This window comes from Hetaerina americana, unplaced genomic scaffold (assembly GCF_022747635.1).
Source record: "Hetaerina americana unplaced genomic scaffold, ioHetAmer1.1.p SCAF_15, whole genome shotgun sequence".
Taxonomy (NCBI): Eukaryota; Metazoa; Arthropoda; class Insecta; order Odonata; family Calopterygidae; genus Hetaerina; species Hetaerina americana.
In genome coordinates this window covers 12,514,646-12,532,761 of record NW_027286625.1, presented here as the reverse complement: position 1 = coordinate 12,532,761, position 18,116 = coordinate 12,514,646, and the positions used below count along the sequence as shown (strand labels likewise).

At 39.2% G+C, this 18,116-nt stretch overlaps 1 protein-coding gene across 9 annotated transcripts in view; it reads left to right on the top strand.

Annotated features, from left to right (window-relative positions):
- The window catches only part of CAP (Cbl-associated protein), a 407,290-nt gene that overhangs the window by 362,729 nt on the left and 26,445 nt on the right, over nucleotides 1-18,116 (top strand). For 6 of the 9 annotated variants that reach the window (XM_071583869.1, XM_071583868.1, XM_071583873.1 and 3 more), the window contains 3 exons: nucleotides 3,635-3,678; nucleotides 4,724-4,896; nucleotides 16,678-16,743. In XM_071583869.1, coding sequence (XP_071439970.1) covers nucleotides 3,635-3,678; nucleotides 4,724-4,896; nucleotides 16,678-16,743 — 283 coding nt within the window. The remainder of the gene's footprint in view (nucleotides 1-3,634; nucleotides 3,679-4,723; nucleotides 4,897-16,677; nucleotides 16,744-18,116) is intronic. The other 3 variants (XM_071583875.1, XM_071583874.1, XM_071583872.1) reach the window with 2 other exon arrangements.

Genomic DNA, 18,116 nt, shown 5'->3' with positions numbered 1-18,116 from the left:
AAAAAATTAACTGCTGACACCATTTCTCCCTGACAATAACTTGCCATTCAGGAATGTGTACTAAGTCATATTTTATGATATGTGAACATTTTGAAATATAACCCAACTCTGTGAACTTAAAGAAAAAAATATATAGGTGCATGAAAAAGGCACATGAAATAAAAAAATTAGTGTACACTGACTCTCCGCAATGGTCCAGCATCCGTATTCGTATCTGTATCCGTATCCGTAATGTCATCCATATTAAACTTAATGAAAATACATTTTGTTCAACATTCAGTCTTTGACATACAACATTGATGGCATCTTCTGGTCTATTATAACATGAGGTAATCAACCAGAAAATTGTTTTCATGATAGGTGAGTGTAGAGCTCACCTTACTAATGATGATGTCAAACTCACACATTCAAGAAGTAGTTTTTTCCTGTTGCACCATTTTGATTGTTATTGAGTTCTACTGATCAAAAAATTGCACTGCTTGTGTTTTAGATCTCTTTGTATTTTTTTATTTGTGTAGAGATAAAAAACTGAGAAAAAATTCTCACTTGATAGAAATGTAAGTCAGCCATGCAAGTGATAGTCAGTACATTGATCGTAGGATAAAGGCCAGTGTCAGGAAGGACAGACAGAAATGTCTTAGAAGGAGAAGAAACAAGTTTTTGGATGGACTATATCCACTTGGCTATGTAGCTCTGAGATCCTAAAATTGAGATGAAAATATTATTTACAGCATAATATTTCTTGACTTAACCAACTATTGGAATTTTTTTTGAGCATGTCTGCAATTCTCAAATAGGTTCCTATGTAATGTATCTCTAAAATAATACAACTCAACATAACCTTCAATACACATGTGTTCATTATGATTAAATTATACTGGTTAGGTAGTGAATGTTTCTTAAATGTTGACTTTGCATTCGATCATTATAATTTATTCAGGTTGCTAAAACCAGATATAAATGTATGCCTAATGTACAATAGCTGGATTTTATAATTCAATTTTATTTTTGGGGTAAGAATTGATTCATGATGTATCTAGTTTGTTTCTTGATCACATGCACAGAGATTTGTGAGCATCTCATTTTTATGTGGTTCAACAGAAATTTTTGCCAGAAGACCAAAATGATATCATTATTTTTTGCTCTTTTCCTATTTGTTATAATGAGGCTTTACTCTATGTCTAGTAGTAGTTGCCTCCTGCCAGATGAAATTAAGTTTGCAACAGATTTGTAATTATGTTCTTTGAAAATCTTCACAAATATTGAGGGATAAGATATAATTAATGCTTAGGACCAAACTAAAACAGCTACATTTATAATTTGTGAAAAAATACAAGTTTGGTTTATTAATAGAAAAATTAATATTCTTAAATCAACACTATCAGAATATAGAAACAGTTAAACATGAATTGCAAATGTGGCATTCATACATTCAACACTGTTGGCTCAGATAAATATAGTGAATTTGATTACAATAAAACAGTTTCTGGTGTCACTGGGTGGAAAATCTTCATATTGAAATTGAAACTAAAAAACTTGACTTTTCCACATAGAAAAATGTGGAAAAGCCAAGTTTTTTTAGTTTCTGTTTCGAAATTAATTACAATTTGTTGTTGGCACAATTACAATTAATTCTACTATGTGATAAATTATGAATCACGGTATTTACTAATTATTTCCTAGTAACTGAGCTCACCTTAGTTAGATGCATTCATATGTTCATTATTATTGTCAGAAACGCATCAATTTATGTAATCTAGAGTAAAATTTATCTTGATCATGTCCGCAAGCATATGTTATTGCCATATATTAAAATCAAATTTATTGTTTCAAAGTTGATTTTTACTGAGCATTAACCAATCCAAATTAAAAAATTAGGTACCTATATCTAAAGAATAACATTTTTGAGCAAGATGTTTGAAATATTAGGGTTAACCAGTATATTATTGAATCTTTAATTTGTGGTTTTCCATGAAAACTTTGATATTATACAGGGCATGGGAATTAAACGTAAATAGAATTTAAATAACTATATGCATTTCAAGCAATCAAAACTTGAGTTTAAATAAGAATGAACTGTCAGACAGGAGGAACTTTTTTAAGGTCCATTGAGGGCCAAAAATTTTGTCATAGCCTAATGGATAAAATATTGTGGAACTCTAAAGTCTTATTGTATATTTAATAAGCTTAAATATTTATTTTAAATTAAGTTAAAATTAAAACAAAGCAGACAACATTCTATTACAGTAAACCCTTCTTAATCCAAACTACATGAGGTGAAGGATTGTGCAGATGAGTTGAAGTCTGCACTCTGATCGCTTTTTACTTTGAACCCCATGGAGTTCTCTTTTCACAGCTCGACTGCATTTTCAGTTTCCCAGTATGCTCAATGATCTATCAGGCACCTCTTAAACAGGATGACTCCAACAATTTAATTAAAATATATTATGGAATATTTCCAGCAATAAATAAACAAAAATTCTAAATCAACTTCAGACAAAACCATGGAGATATGTAAGATTCAGACAGTAAATGTATTGAGTTTTAATTTAACATATTTTCCCCAAATAAAGAGCACCAATTAGTTTTCTCTTTTAATTTTCATCTTTGGTGAAATGATGAGCTGCCACTGAACTTTTGAATATTATCTAGCTTAATGAATTGATACCCTCAGTTTATATGCATGCATGAATGTAAAATTTGTTTTAGTTGCTGGAATATTTTACAGAATCAAAGCTGAAACTTTTTCACCTGGGTCAACAATTTAGTTAGTTCACCTGGCTATTTCTATTTATAGTGGTTATCATATTGTTATGCACATGACTTAATTGGGATTTCCCCGGTATCAGGAGTAAAAATAAACCGCCAATTAAATTACTCCAAGATTATCCCTTGTTGAATTTCCAACCCCAGTTCTCCACTTCACCGAGGCTTACCATATATATGTATTAAGCTTAAATTATCATGACAGCTCATGAAAGTGGTCACTATCTGTAGTAAATATATTGTCATATTTAAAAAATGTATGGCATGTATGCAAACATAATATGATTTGTTTATTCGTAAAAGACAATATGTTCCTTATAAAAATCTGCTATAAGTGAAATACTCTACTTCTTTTCCACCCTATTCTGTGAACTTTCACACCAAAAATATATCCTCTAAGTGTGTAGTAGTGCTGCTATCTTGAATCCTAAATAAGTGTCTTGTACTATATGGACTAATCTTTCCAGATGATGAGGGAATCTGGATTACTAAGGGTTTGCTGTAATTGAGATTTATCTGGAATTGCTACATGAATACATGAATTCCGATGAATGTGTCAAATGTCAATCCTGAATGATTTTTAGAAGACATTTAAATTGGAATGCTTGCCATTTTCATTATCTTATGTACCTCCTTTTCTGTATACTTCTCTATCTTTATATCTATCCTGCTAATAAGTTTTCCAGCTTTTAGCATCAAAGCCTGTTTTCTCATTGCTAAAAATGTATACTAGCATTCTCATGAATATTTTTATCTGCAAGTTGAAGGGCCTTCCCTTGCTTTTAATGCTTTGTAGTCCTTAACTGTAAGTTTTCCCTTGAATTGTATTATAACTGACTTGCAATAACTCAATATTTTTTTATTTCAGCATGCCACACAGAACACTCCCCCCTCTAAGCCATTTATGACACAGTGAGTAATTTTTAATTCAATTTTCAGAAATAGTACATGTATTGTCGTATTGAAAGATTTTTCAGCGATATGAATATATGTATAAATGTACAAACAGCTCAATGTGGTCATTCTTATGTACAAAGTGATATAAAAATATCATCCTGGTTATTGACTTTGCACATCTTGATTGACTTCACCCTCATATACTGTAAGGGCTCATATTTGAATACCTTGGTGGCTTTGTGGAGATGTTCAGATCATTTACTCAAACAATGAGAGACATCTGATTCAAAACAGTGGACAATCCCTGCAAATATATCCTAAAATCATGTTTTAATCATATCTAAGTCAAATGTTCAGAATCAGGTCCTATTTGTTGATAGGTACAGACATTTAGCTTGTGCAAGCATTATTTCACTCATATGCTAGTCTGAGTAAAATTTTGTATTCCATCCATTAATTTTTGGCAAGGCATATTTGGGTGATTTTCAATCAGATGGCATAGATTGACACTTGAATAATTAAAGTTACAATTGTGAAATGGTGCTCAGTTATCAAATTTGTTTTAGCAATGATCCATGGTTATGACCGTTGATTAATATAAATGTGTGTCTCAAGGAAAGTTATTAAAAAGTTATTTTAGCATTTTCTCTAATTATGCATTCAAGTACGTTGGCCTAAGCAAAGATAGTCTGATGCTTTCCCAGCATACTATATGCTCATGTTGAACTTTTCAGTTCGGAACTGTTCAAATTCTGCATTATTGCTTCATTGAGTACTTCATTGATTCATTTTTGCCTGATGGTGGGGGGATGAGTTGTTTCTCAAAACTATGACGGTAATGCACAATTTTATTTGGTGAGAAGAATTCACCATGAACATAAGCAAATTTCATTTAAATATGTTGCAGACAGACATAATATGCACCTGAATAGAGTTGCTCTGTTAATTATAATGCTTAAGAGTCAAGATGACTTCAAGGGATATACATTTATCATTGTTCTTCACCAATCTCTTGGCTTGGAACTACAAAGATTTTCATCTTCCTCTTGCATATTGCCAGTGCTTTAAAGGAGTCTGGTTATGAGAGTGACTCCACTTTGCTCTTCAAGCGCCGGGAGGAAAATATGCAGAGCCTGAGTCCATTGGAGCAGAAGCAAGCATACAAGACAATCCAGATGGGTGGTGAAGTGCCTCTTCATGGCCTGCGCAAACCTGCCCCTGAGAGACCAAAAGGTTAGTGAAGAGGTAGCCATAGCTAAGACCCAGTTGTTCATGAGTGTCATTTACTGGACAGCAAATCATGATGACACTTGTTATTATTATGTAAAAAAAACAGGTATGAAACATGTTAGAAAATTAATGCTTAAAATTTGTTCTCCTCTGAATGCCATTCATTCATTGAAATCGAATGCCATTTATGTATTCAAGAGAAAGATCATTCAACTAGTATGCTAATCTGTACTTTTTAACTTATATTGACTGAAGAACTGGCCAAAATGTAAGTTGAAGACGAGGATATGAGAAAAATGAATTAATGAATGGAATGCAAATGTATGGTTAGTAATTCATGAAAATATAAACAGGCAATTGTGTAAGTAAAACTGAATAAAAAGCTATGGAAATCAATTGAAATGATTGATTAATGGTGAAAAATATGTTAAATTTGTGAGGTTCATCTCAATTTAGCTCTTTAACTGCTTTCTACTGGCCATTTGTGATTTTTTTTACAAAAGTTATTATTGACTAATGGGACAAATTCAATTGGGTAATTTCTTAAATAAAGAAAGCATTTAGTGACTCTATGTTTTATGATATTTATACATTCCTCAGATTTAATCATATTGTCAGAATACCTCCAAGTGAACCCAATGACAGGTACTTATGGAAATTCCCTCTCAGATGATCTGTTGCATCTGAATCAAATATTCTCTTGATTTTTTAGTACAAAATTCAATTGGAATAACAGTAGACCCAAATGAAATAATTTTAATGTAAGCTTACTAAGGCTACTGGAGCATATTTGTATCATGTAGGAATCAAGATGTGTTGATGTGATTACATCATAACTTTCAACTCATCATGCTCCTAATTACTCTCTTCCCTTGAGAACATTTTGAACATCCAGTTAATTACCAATTACATAATTTTTGAATACCTCTGAAGTAATGTTTAAGTGCCTCGAGTATTTCCAGTAATAATATAATTGAAAATTTTAGCAAATGGATTACAAGATTCCAAAACCAAACTTACCAGCTAGAATAAAAATATTGTCTTTAATGACTGATATGAAATCTCTCAGTCACAATTGTGGAAATCTTAGTGTTTTGGTAAACAAGTTTATGTAACAACACTAATTGCACCATTCATCTTCCTCCTCATCGATTCTCAAACAAACATGATTGATTACCTTAGTTGATTTCCCTTTCCCTTCATTTTCATGATGCATATGCTATGATCATCTAAAATTATGTTCATGTTTTTGATTTTTTGCTATCTCCAAAGTCATTGTTTTTCTGGCAGTGTTTAAAATCTTGTAACCTGAACTACCCTCAAGTGGCATATAATGGGACTGCTTTGAAAAATGTATTCTCTTTTTATTAATCTTAGCTACATTATTTATGTAGCATAGTTTTATATGAAACTAATAGGTGAGGTTATTAATTAAAGTTAAAAGTTGTTCAAGTTTAAAGTCGGGTATTATTTTACATGGGATTACTATTCATTTGAACAAAATCTCTATTTGTAGATGGTAGGTTTCTATTCGTACATCTAAGTTGAAATCCATAAATGATTACCAATGTTTACTGGGAATGAATGCTCATACTCTAAAGTTCATCCCTTAAACTTATTAGTAAGGCTGTAGTAAAAAAAGGTTTTGAATTTTTTTTATGCATCATGTGTAGGAAAAAAAATCACCATAATCTTAAAGTCTTTAAGAGCATTTGTTGATTCACATCTCATCAACTACTTTCATGATAGAGTTTTATTAATAATATTGAGTGACTAAGATAAAATAAAAGAAATTGTTTACTATGAACATTTTTGACTGGTAATAAATTTCCCTACTATTGAATGTTACAGCATGTTTGACTGAAATATGTATTTTGACTAAGTACTGGTTAAAGGTTGTAGGCACTTATCATTATGAATCTTTGAACCTTTATTCAATGTTATTATGCTCTTAAAAATTAAAGTCAATTTAAATTTATTGAAGCAAGGCTCATTTAGACTTTTTAAAATTTGTATAACTTTAATACTATATGCCTAAGAAAATGATTCTTAAAATAATTTTAAACTCATATTGTTGTAGTAAATCTAATCCTTATTTTTCAATGATCATTTGTGAAATTTTATATATTATTTGATGCCTATCAATTATTTATTGTCTATGATAATAATCTGGTTTCAAAGGTGGAAATCATTTGTTGAAGTGGTCAAGTTTTCAAGTGCTTGTTGATTGAATTTATGTCATATGTTTAATAATATAATGGTTGTGTAAATTTGACTAACACTTGAGCCAGCGAACTCACAACACAATTTTCCATTTAGGTGCTTCTGTAATTTGCACACATGGGGCGGGTAGCTTAATATCTATTGTGATACCCTTTTGAAGATGATTGCTTTCTTTTGCAGAATTTTATGTGTAATATTTGTTGGTATTCCGTGATTATTAGATTTTGGCCTGCTGATATTATTAATAATCACAACACTTTACATGGCATGCACTTGCAATAAAACGTTTTCAACTCCACTGAAGTTTTCAAGGTTGTAGAAGTGCGATTAATTGACATAGTACGTATGTATGTGACTGTGGTAATTTCCAAGGGCATTGCTACTGCTTATGTGGGCAAGCTTTGCATTATTTTCTTTTTTTTTGTATATTAACTTGAGATAATAGAATAGTATTTCTCTATGCTCACTTTTTAAATTATTAATTAACATAAATGAGTTGAAATATATAGTACTTTGGGAAACTATAATTTTGTTACCAAAAATATATGTTCTTCAGACATGAGGTGTTTGCTCACCATTCATTGTTTGACTATGGCGGCTTAATTCAAATGTGCAAATTAAAAATTTGATTCATGTCAATATTTTAATAGATTAATAAATTAACATGAAGTATCACAAGAAAGGGTGTCTTAGTGAATATCATAAACCAAAAATGCCTCTCATTTTTCCATTTTAAGAAAGTAATTCGAATTCATATTAATCTACTAATGGAAGAATTGGACTCAAAGTGTGATAAATATTGACTCCTCTTATGATTTAGGTGATATAAGTGATCATAGATTTTTTCAATGCTTACCAGTAATGTTGGTATGAGAACTACTAGTATGTTATTCAATGAATTTTTTGTTTCTTTCTTTTCTATCTACTAATGAGAACTAAGATAATATGTATTGAAGGATTTATTGCTGATCTCATAAATACTGGTCTCAGTTGTACTATTTATTTCATTGGGTAGTTAGAGGTGAATTTTTATTAGGGAGAGAAGGTAGGTCAGCAAGATATTTGGTGCTGGAATTGACAGTTTCATGAATGAAAGATGTCAATAGGTCATAGAATCACTTTCTACTTATTTGATTGGTCAGCATCTCGTCTAGTAAATGGTATATTCAGCACATATGAATTTTTGGACACCTATCATCTAAATGAGAACCTGACCATATTCTTCTAAAATGTTATTAATCAGAAAATCAAAACATACTCTATTGATCACACAAACATGAAAAAAACGCATTCATTAGAAATTCAATACTTACTCTATTGATCTCACCGACTTACCCTCAAAAAGATACATCAATTTTATGCCATTACCAGTCATATGTTGAGCCAAGCAGAGAAATTTATATTATCTTGTATCTATCACTTCTTATACATTAATATTTACATGCTAATTTATTTATACAATCGAGGTATTATAATTATTTCTTTTTATTTTTCTCCATCACTGAATTGTGTTGTTTCAAATAAATGAATGATGTGCTTAAAAAGCCTCATAAATACACTTGTTTAGAGCATTTCCTATTTTTGTTAATTTTCTGCACTAAAGTTCAGTTATATTGCTCCTCCTAATTCTTATTTAATTCACAATGATGCTATAGGGGCGTTGCCAAGATATGGGCAAATGCATCTTTAGAAAATATTCTGTCTGTTAATTTTAGCTCCACTTCTTCATAAACATCTTATTAACATTTATTTACTTTTATATGGTTCCGTAGGTACATAATTAACTGTAAGACACATGTTCTATCCTCTCATTGTATCAAAGTGTCAGTGGATTACTGAATTGCATGAGGTATGCTTATCCATTTGTTTATGCTAGTAAGCAAATTTTCAAATACTTCATAGACCCTGGTGGATGGAATATTAAATAGATATCTAGTTTAAAATGCTTATAGATATTTATAGGGCTGTTTTCCTGAAAATGAATGAAATTATTGGTATTGGTTACTTAATGTGGTGTTGGTCTTTCTTCAATGAAGTGTATGAAGCATATGTAAAGGGTGATCCTTGTAAAACTAAATATTGTACCTTTTAGTTTTCTTGTTCTATTGAATGGATTTTATACATATTTGCAATAAAATTCCACACTTTTCTCACTTCACCCTTTACCTCTTACTCAAAAAGCACATTATTTCTCTGTTAGCACTGCTCATAAACCACCTATCTTATTAATGTTGCAAAAAATTCTTGCTTGTGAAGCACACATCACAACCTTAATCAAAATTTATATCAGCAAGTTCATTTCCTATCTTTTAATTATCAACAGTGTTATCTGTTGTGAAAAACTAAAATACTTGGAAACCTATGCCTTTATAGCCACTATTTTATGATAGTAATGCAAAAGTGGAATTCTGAGTCTCATGTTGATAGAGACACTCATGGTTAAGGAATAGGTGAAACAAATTATTTCTTACACCAATGGTAACTCCCACCTATTTTCGGACAACATTTCATGTCTTTACAGATGATTCAGAAATAGAATATTTTCCAATCTCTCCCCACCTCACAAGGATACGTGTTCACAAGCACCCCACACCAGTGAGGCCTATCAGAGGACTAATGTGCTGCCCCCTTCTGAACCCTGTCCCACTTCCCCCACCACCCCCGCCCCCATTGTTCGCCCACTTCAAGAGAACGGCCCCTTCCTCTGCCCTCAGCAGGGCCCCTCGCCCCCCCACCCGCCGTTCGTCCCACTCCAGTTCCACCCTCGAACTCTGGTCCAGGATGATGTTGTCCCCTTCCGTTGAATCCAGGCCCCTCCCGTGTCTCCCCACGGGCCCCAATGTCCGGCTCCTCAAGGAGAGACTGAGCCAGAAGCTGAGCGGGGCCGAATGTCCCAGGGCCAAAAGAGCGATCGCCCCCTACGTCCCTCCCGTCCGGAGACACTCTTCGTCTCCCGCTTCGCGAGAGATCCCGGGGAAATCGCCTTGCCGGGCCTCTTCCGCCCCGGGACACAGAGTAGGGGATCGAAGCCGGTCACCCGCGGGAGGGGGGAAGAGGGCGGGGGCCTCCACGGCCGATTCCATCCTCCGCAAACACACTTCCGCCCTGACCGCGCCCTCTGAAGTGAAGAAAGCGATTTCCACGAAACAAAAGGATGGTGGGGAGTGGCCCGCTTCTGTGGCAGCAGGGGGTCCACCGCCGTTTTCAGGGAAAACGGCGGTGGGGAAGAGGCACCGCGATTGCTACAGCCCTTCCCGAATCCCTGGCACCCGCGGGTCCTCGCCCAAAATCGCTTCCCTCTCGTCTCCTCAGTCCGCGACGAGGAAGGAGGCGAAGAGGAAGCCTGCGGAGGGCGAGAAATCCGGGGCGGTCAGGACGCTCCCGACTCCCACTGCCGGGATAGCTGCGTCGAGGAAAGGCACGTCGAGGAGACCCGCGGGTTCCGCTCTGTCGGTGTGGGAGGGAAAATGTAGCGATAAGGATGTCGGCAGATCCCACAGACTCTCGTTGGTCAAGCCAGCTGATTCCACGACGGCATCGACTGTCGCCAAAGCCAAGCAGAAGGAGGAACAGACAAAAGTTAAGACTCATTATCCTGGAGTATGCGGCTCAAGGAGATCTGCCGGTCGGAGAAACGGCGGGACTACTACTGCTTCAAGAATCAAAGCCGTCATAGAACAGGTGAAAAACGGGAGTAAGATGTCATCGGAGTCACTGGATGGAAAGGATGGCCGTAAGAAGCCAAAAGAGAAGAAGCTAAAAGGAAATAATTTGAAGAAAGCATCCGCGGACGAGAGAGGAATGGACGTAGGGAAGGAGAAGGGTGGAATCGCCGGCGAGAGTGGTGGGAAGAATTGCTTACCTTCTGCGGTAGAGAAGAATTCTCAACCATCCTCCCGTGATCCTTGTCGTCTTGTGGGTGGCACCAACGCGGATAACGGGCGTCGGTCGACCGCTGATGCCAAAGAACCTAAGTCGTTGACAACAGGTGTAGTGGAAACCGAGAGAGAACACGAGGATGGCATCCGTAGTCTTGGGATTATCGAATCCAAGGGAGCAGCATTCTTTGCGAATATTTTCAAAGGACGAGGTGGACCAGGAGATGCAGCTGGAACTTTACCACGGATTGCCTCTCGAATAATGGAATGCACTCTCCGCCCTAAGGTCCTAAAAACCGTTTATAGGTCCGAGCCTGCCCTGCAAATATACCTAGCACAGAGGAGGGCCGTGTCAGAATCAAGATTTCGAGCTCGAGAGAAAGAGGAAGGGATACTTGCCCGATCCGCTCCCGTGAGTCCGCAGAGGTCCGCAGCCCTATACCCCTACAGACCGAGGTCCTTGTCCTGCAAGGTGACAATGTTTGCCGACTTGGTTCCTGATATCGGAAGAAAGAGGGAATTCAGATCTCTTCCACCCCCTATCGAGAAAGAAAGGAGCTCCAGTGAACCCCCTCCTAGTTCAAAACCCCAAATGGACTCATCTCGCTTGTCTAGGGAAAGAAGAAGACTCTTGGCTTCTCCTCCTCCATCTCCATCGGTCTCACCTGTCCGGTGTGCGACATCCCGACGAATTCGAGGAGAGAAAGCTCGGGCGATGGCCAGGACAGCTGATGGCGGCGCTAGCGAGGAATTCCAAAGAGACACTGGGGCTCCTCCTTCCCTTCCTTGCACCTCAAGGGACAAAGGTATTTCCGAAATCTTCACTTCCCCTAGTTTGGAACGGATGGGAAGCTCGACCTCGCTGAACATGCGTCACAAACCAGATTATCAGGAGTATATAGCTGATAAACTTCTCTCTAGAAAGAAATCCGAAAGGTTCAAGGATTTGTACAAATTGTATGCAAGCCTCGAACGCGTGGGGCAGCTTGAAAAGACAGCCAGCTCTAACGATCTACGAAAACTAAAAGGATCAGAAGTCCTGGACTATGATAAGTGGAGGAAATTAAGAGCAAGAGAAAAGGCTGAGGAGGAGCTACACACGCTGTATGGACAACTCAGGGCGGCTCAGCGTGATAAAAGATTTCTCTTCCGCCCTAAAGAAGTGGAATCTGTCCGATGGCGGGGCGATCGAGGGTTGAGGATAAAGGAAAAATCAGTGGAGAAACTACGCGAGCTTTTTTGCCGCGCAGCAATAGAAGCGGGATCCGCTTATCCCCAGACTGTCAAAATGAAAGCGCTGACGGAGCAGGATGTTTACAAACCATTGTGGAGGGCCAGTTCCGTCATCAATCTCGCAGGAAGTTTCGCGAGTCTGCAAAGTAGAGGTAGGACAGTATCACGAGATGGCTCAGTTGGTTCAACATTATCCAGATTTAGCGATATCAAAGCTAAAGCATCCAGTCTCTGCAAAATTCCACGGCTGGGAAGCGGAAGACTGTGGAGTAGCCTATCGATGGAACAAATGAGCGCCTTGAAGAGCCAACTGAGCGACATATACGGATCTATGTCAAATGTGCGACGCTCTTGGAGGGGTAAGTCGCTCACTGCAGGACGAGAGTGCACATCACTTCCGGAGAAACCCATTTCTTCGCGTTACAAGTATGAAGTGGACGTTGATACCAGACCCAAGAACGGCGGGAAAAAACTAGAGGGTAGCTCTGCAATAACTGAAGCGTTACGCGTAAGGTGCAACTCAGTCCTGGGTACTGATCAATTGTACTCCCCTTTCCTAAGAAGGAAGGAAGCTAAGCGAACTAGTGGCCTCAAAGCAGACTCCATAGCATTCATACCCACGACGGAGAAAACAGGAAAATACAATGGTGGATCCAAAGCAACTATTGAACTTAAGGATGAAAGTGACAAGCGGAGTGGAGATAGCAGCGATTCGGCCAGGTCCACTCTTCAGACAGGCCTGCATACACCCCTGTCCGAGAACGAGAAGAAACGTCTTTCGATGACCCTGGGGCAGGAGTTGATGGATCGGATGACGAGACACAGCGAGGGCGAGCCTTTGAAAGGAATGCGGGTTGGTACTTCCTATTCCGTGGCCACGCCCACCCCAACCACCCAGCACAAGACTCCAACCAGCCCCACTCAATCTGAGGTCTCGCCACGCACGTGCTACTCTTTGGAACTCTCCGACGACTCCGAGAACAAAGGAGAGGGCGGGGCGGGCGATTCGAAGGGCGGAGACCTTTTACTTGTGCTAGAGCCCTTGGATAGTGGTGAAAGTGAATCCAAAGTGCAGAAAAAGAAGACGAGTTCGCGCAACGGAGACCGTACGAACGGTAGTCAGAAGTCCTCTGGGTCCCCTGTGGGAGGATCTCCCAAGGAAAAGGCAAAATCGAAAGGCGTTCCTTCTGCAAGCGAAAGCGACAGTGTGAGTTCGGACACTTCTTCTAAAACCGTCATCAGGAAGGAGGTTTCGGAAAAAGTGGTTTTTTTCGAGGGGAAAATTGGCAAGGGGAAGTGCTTTAGCTCTGAAAATCTTACTTCCGCCGCGAAGTCCAGTTCTACTGATGTCCACACTATTGGAGGCTCGTTAGATAGAAAGAGTTCGAAGATATCCAAGGTTAGAGCGAAGAGTGTGCCCGGTGCGTTTTCTCTGACTTCGCCAGAGAACATGAGGCCAATTTCGGGACGTTTGGCAGAACAGACGTCATCCACGCATCATTCTCGCTCTTATACAAACCTCCAGGAACTCTTCGGTGAGCGTTCAAGGCAAGTGTCGAGGTCCGCCTCTCCCGTCTCCAAAGATCGGGCGTCGCATTCCGCCGACAGACAATCTTTCCACCCGTTTGCCGGTAGCCTGGGGTCCCTCTCCCTCTGGAGGCAGCGCAGTCCAATGTCGAGGGCGTGCAGTCTCCCCCACCTGAGGAGCAGGAGCGCCTCCCCCGATCCGACCAAGTACTGGAGGTCCTACCTGAACGTGGTAAAGTGCGGTGACGTGAGGAAACTGAGAGAAAGGTTTGAGAGCATGGAAAGTGGCCTGTCCGACGATAAGAAGTTCTCCCTGAGAATCCGATCCGCCGAGGTGTCTCCGGTGAGGTTCCGCAGCAACCCGGAGTTGAACCGCGCCAGCAAGAGCCCGAAGCGAGTCGTAATCCGGGACCAGGAATCCGGGGATGTGAGCCGGCTCAGGAGGAGGTATGAGGGTTCCCCCCCGGCGACCAGGGGTGGAAGGACCCTCTCGCCCGTCCCGCGAGCCCCCTTCCGCCTCGGCGATCGCTTCATGCCACGGCTCAACGTCATCAGCAAGACGGCGGCGCTACAGCGGCGTGGCCGGGAACGCTCTCTGCACTCTTCCTCCCGCCTCCACCAGCCGCGCGACGACAGGCGTCGCCCCGATCGCCCCCTCCCGCTCTCCCCTGCCCCGCCGCCGCCATCGGGCGACGTGGACCGCATCCGCCGGCAGTTCGAGTGGCTCTCAGCGCGGGGGAGGCTGTCCCTCCTGGGGCAGATGTACACCTCCGCGCCCAGCGTGAGGGAGATTTGCGACTTAGCCCCGTACCTCGGCTGGGCTCCCCCGCACCCCCCGCCACCCACGTACGCGGCCCGGACCGCCTCCACCCCCGACCTAAGGTCCCCGCGCCGGGAGCCACTCCTGAGGGCCCGCCCACGTCCCGCGTCCGCCTCGCCACAGCCGCGCCCCTCTATCTTGAGGCTGCGCGAGCAGCAGCATTGCCCGCGAGAGAGTGTCGCGGACGGGGGACGGAGGGACAATAGGTGTCTTCTGAGGAGTGGTGTCTTCGCGGGGCAGACTTTCGACCCCTCGGCCCACCGGCCGAGGCACAGGTACCTCCCCGGTGAGGAACCCATCCCTTCCCCGCTCCCGGCCCTGCCCTGGACGTCACCCCGAGGGAAGCCGTCGCGGTCGCCGGTGCCACCGGCATCCGCGTCCACTCTACCGTGGTGTTGTCGGGAGGCAAGATATCGGGGATACCCTTGCCCACAGCAGAGGAACGTCACTTTCAAAGGTTGAATTCATGAAAATGATTTTTGTCTAATGATAAATTTGTTGCTCTGTTGTCATCACTTGTTTAGTTTAGACCAATACCATATACATTAAGAACCAATGCCAAAATTTCATGAGTAATTGGTTAAGGGGTTTAGTGCTGACGCGGCATTTAGTTTATGTCGACATTATTATTAAAAAAATGCTCATTGGCGGTTAGGGTCTACTGTATGTGCTGTTCTTTTCGAAATTGTAAATTGGTAACAAAGGTGTTTGGAAACATATTTAATTTATTTTATATGTCCGTAATTAATGTTGCTTTGTCTTTTCTGTTGTCTCCCTAACATTTACAATTACAATTGGTCATTAACTGTGCATTTATTTGTTTACATAATTTCTGCGAAGATTTTAAAGGCCCCAGAATTTGGCTATTAAGATAACCTCGTGGACTCATTTGTATCGCTTTCAAGTTACTGCTTCATAAATGTTATTTGTAGACGGATTATTTCGTAGTCCGTCGATAATTTGTCAATTTCTAGTTGATCTGGCTGGAATATTGTGAGCATGGCGTGCTTAAGTTGTTTTTTAGTCTACTATAACCAAAACGTTACTTTGTGATTTTAATTTTATTACGGTTAACACCGGTTCGTAAAGTTTTAATGTAAATTTTACGCAATGCATAGTCAGGTAATAGCGCCTTAAGGCTCTCTGCATGTTTGGGAATACATAATGACTAATGTGAATGTATTGGTCGCTGACATGGTATACCGAATTTTTTTTTAGCTCGGTAGGCAAAGGCAACTAGCTCGGTGGATGGAATTTTTGGGCTTTTTTCCGAAGTTGTGTTGTGATTGCGTTTAGTTTGATAGTTCCGATGTGCGAGTCTTTTTCCATTTTTTTATTATTATCTTCCAAAAAATCACAGAGTCAATGCTCAATAAAAAAATGCTCATTGGCGGTTAGGGTCTACTGTATGTGCTGTTCTTTTCGAAATTGTAAATTGGTAACAAAGGTGTTTGGAAACATATTTAATTTATTTTATATGTCCGTAATTAATGTTGCTTTGTCTTTTCTGTTGTCTCCCTAACATTTACAATTACAATTGGTCATTAACTGTGCATTTATTTGTTTACATAATTTCTGCGAAGATTTTAAAGGCCCCAGAATTTGGCTATTAAGATAACCTCGTGGACTCATTTGTATCGCTTTCAAGTTACTGCTTCATAAATGTTATTTGTAGACGGATTATTTCGTAGTCCGTCGATAATTTGTCAATTTCTAGTTGATCTGGCTGGAATATTGTGAGCATGGCGTGCTTAAGTTGTTTTTTAGTCTACTATAACCAAAACGTTACTTTGTGATTTTAATTTTATTACGGTTAACACCGGTTCGTAAAGTTTTAATGTAAATTTTACGCAATGCATAGTCAGGTAATAGCGCCTTAAGGCTCTCTGCATGTTTGGGAATACATAATGACTAATGTGAATGTATTGGTCGCTGACATGGTATACCGAATTTTTTTTTAGCTCGGTAGGCAAAGGCAACTAGCTCGGTGGATGGAATTTTTGGGCTTTTTTCCGAAGTTGTGTTGTGATTGCGTTTAGTTTGATAGTTCCGATGTGCGAGTCTTTTTCCATTTTTTTATTATTATCTTCCAAAAAATCACAGAGCCAGTGATCGGACCGGTCCCGATTCCGAAACCCAGAGGTACCAACCAACGGGACGCTGGCAAAGGTATGGTGGACATAAACATTAAATCTGCATCATTTTATTTGACTTTAATAGCCCTGCTGGTTGAACATGGCGCTGCATTAATATATTTTGAACTAAATGCGTATGCATACTTTTTTTTCATTTGTGACACCATCACTTATATATCAGTTTGCCTTTAATGCCCTTGTTGACTTCTCGAGCATAGTACACACGGCCTTGTGAAAATAGAAAAAGTATGAGCAATCATTATTAGTATTTGCAATACTATCAATTTGCAATAATTTCAATGCACTCTTCTTTCATCGCCGGTGCAATCACTAACAACCACATTATCATTTAACTTTCGCCACAAATACTTATTCTTCAACTCTCACAAATGTTTACTTTTCACGGAGCAACTTTATTGTTTTTTTAACGAATTTATCACCAAAAAAGTTAAAATTTTAAGCATGGAATAATTTTAAGATAAGTCGCAGTGTAAAATTTGGCAAATAATATAGAATAAATATGCTTTCCTGAAGGTGCCCAATGTATACTTTTTTTAACTGAAATTGATTTGCATTCTCTAATTTAAGATATTAGTATATTTCGGCAGTTAGAAAAGGACTTGTATCACGTATTTCACAATTCTACATGCCGTGTTTTACATTGATAAATGCCTAGTATATACTCCGCATTAGGGTTTTTAGAAATTTTAACTGGATGGCCAGTGAGCTCGGTAAGGATGGCAATAAACAAAGTTCAGTTGGGAGTTGAAATTCAGTCAGGAAATTAGCCTTTTTTTGAAGGGTAATTAATTGTACCCTTAAGACCTATGTTGGAACGATGATATTGGACTGAGAACTTTCACCGAATCATGAATACATTCACTAGTTCAGGAAAGACTTTTTTATTCTGGCTTGGTTGTATCGGTGAATAATGCTTTCATTTTTTAGATATCATACTCCTACATACAGGTAGTAAGTTATTATATTTCTCGTAATTTTTTGTCCATCCTCTTTGCAATTGAAGTTTGACGGTTTGAATAAAATTAAGTGATTTGTAAAATAAATAAATTTTTAGCTCTCACTTTGTGTCATTGTTATGATTTTCTATCAGTTATAATTCCTTGATTAGGGTTTCAATATTTTAATTTTCAATTCAATCGGCGCCTAGATCGATCTAGCAAATTTTGCGACTCTTATGGTTTTGGACTTGCTTCTTCTTCATACGTTTGCTTAAAAACGTCAACTTTTTCATGAGAAGAATACAGTGAAAGAATCGAAATGAACATACAGTATTTAAATATATTCTCCAATGAACGGTGTTAATGGGAACACGATAAGCTATTGAAGCCGCGGGGACTTAGACCACGATGTTTTCACGTCGCGTTTTATTGAAAAAGTTTCAGTCAT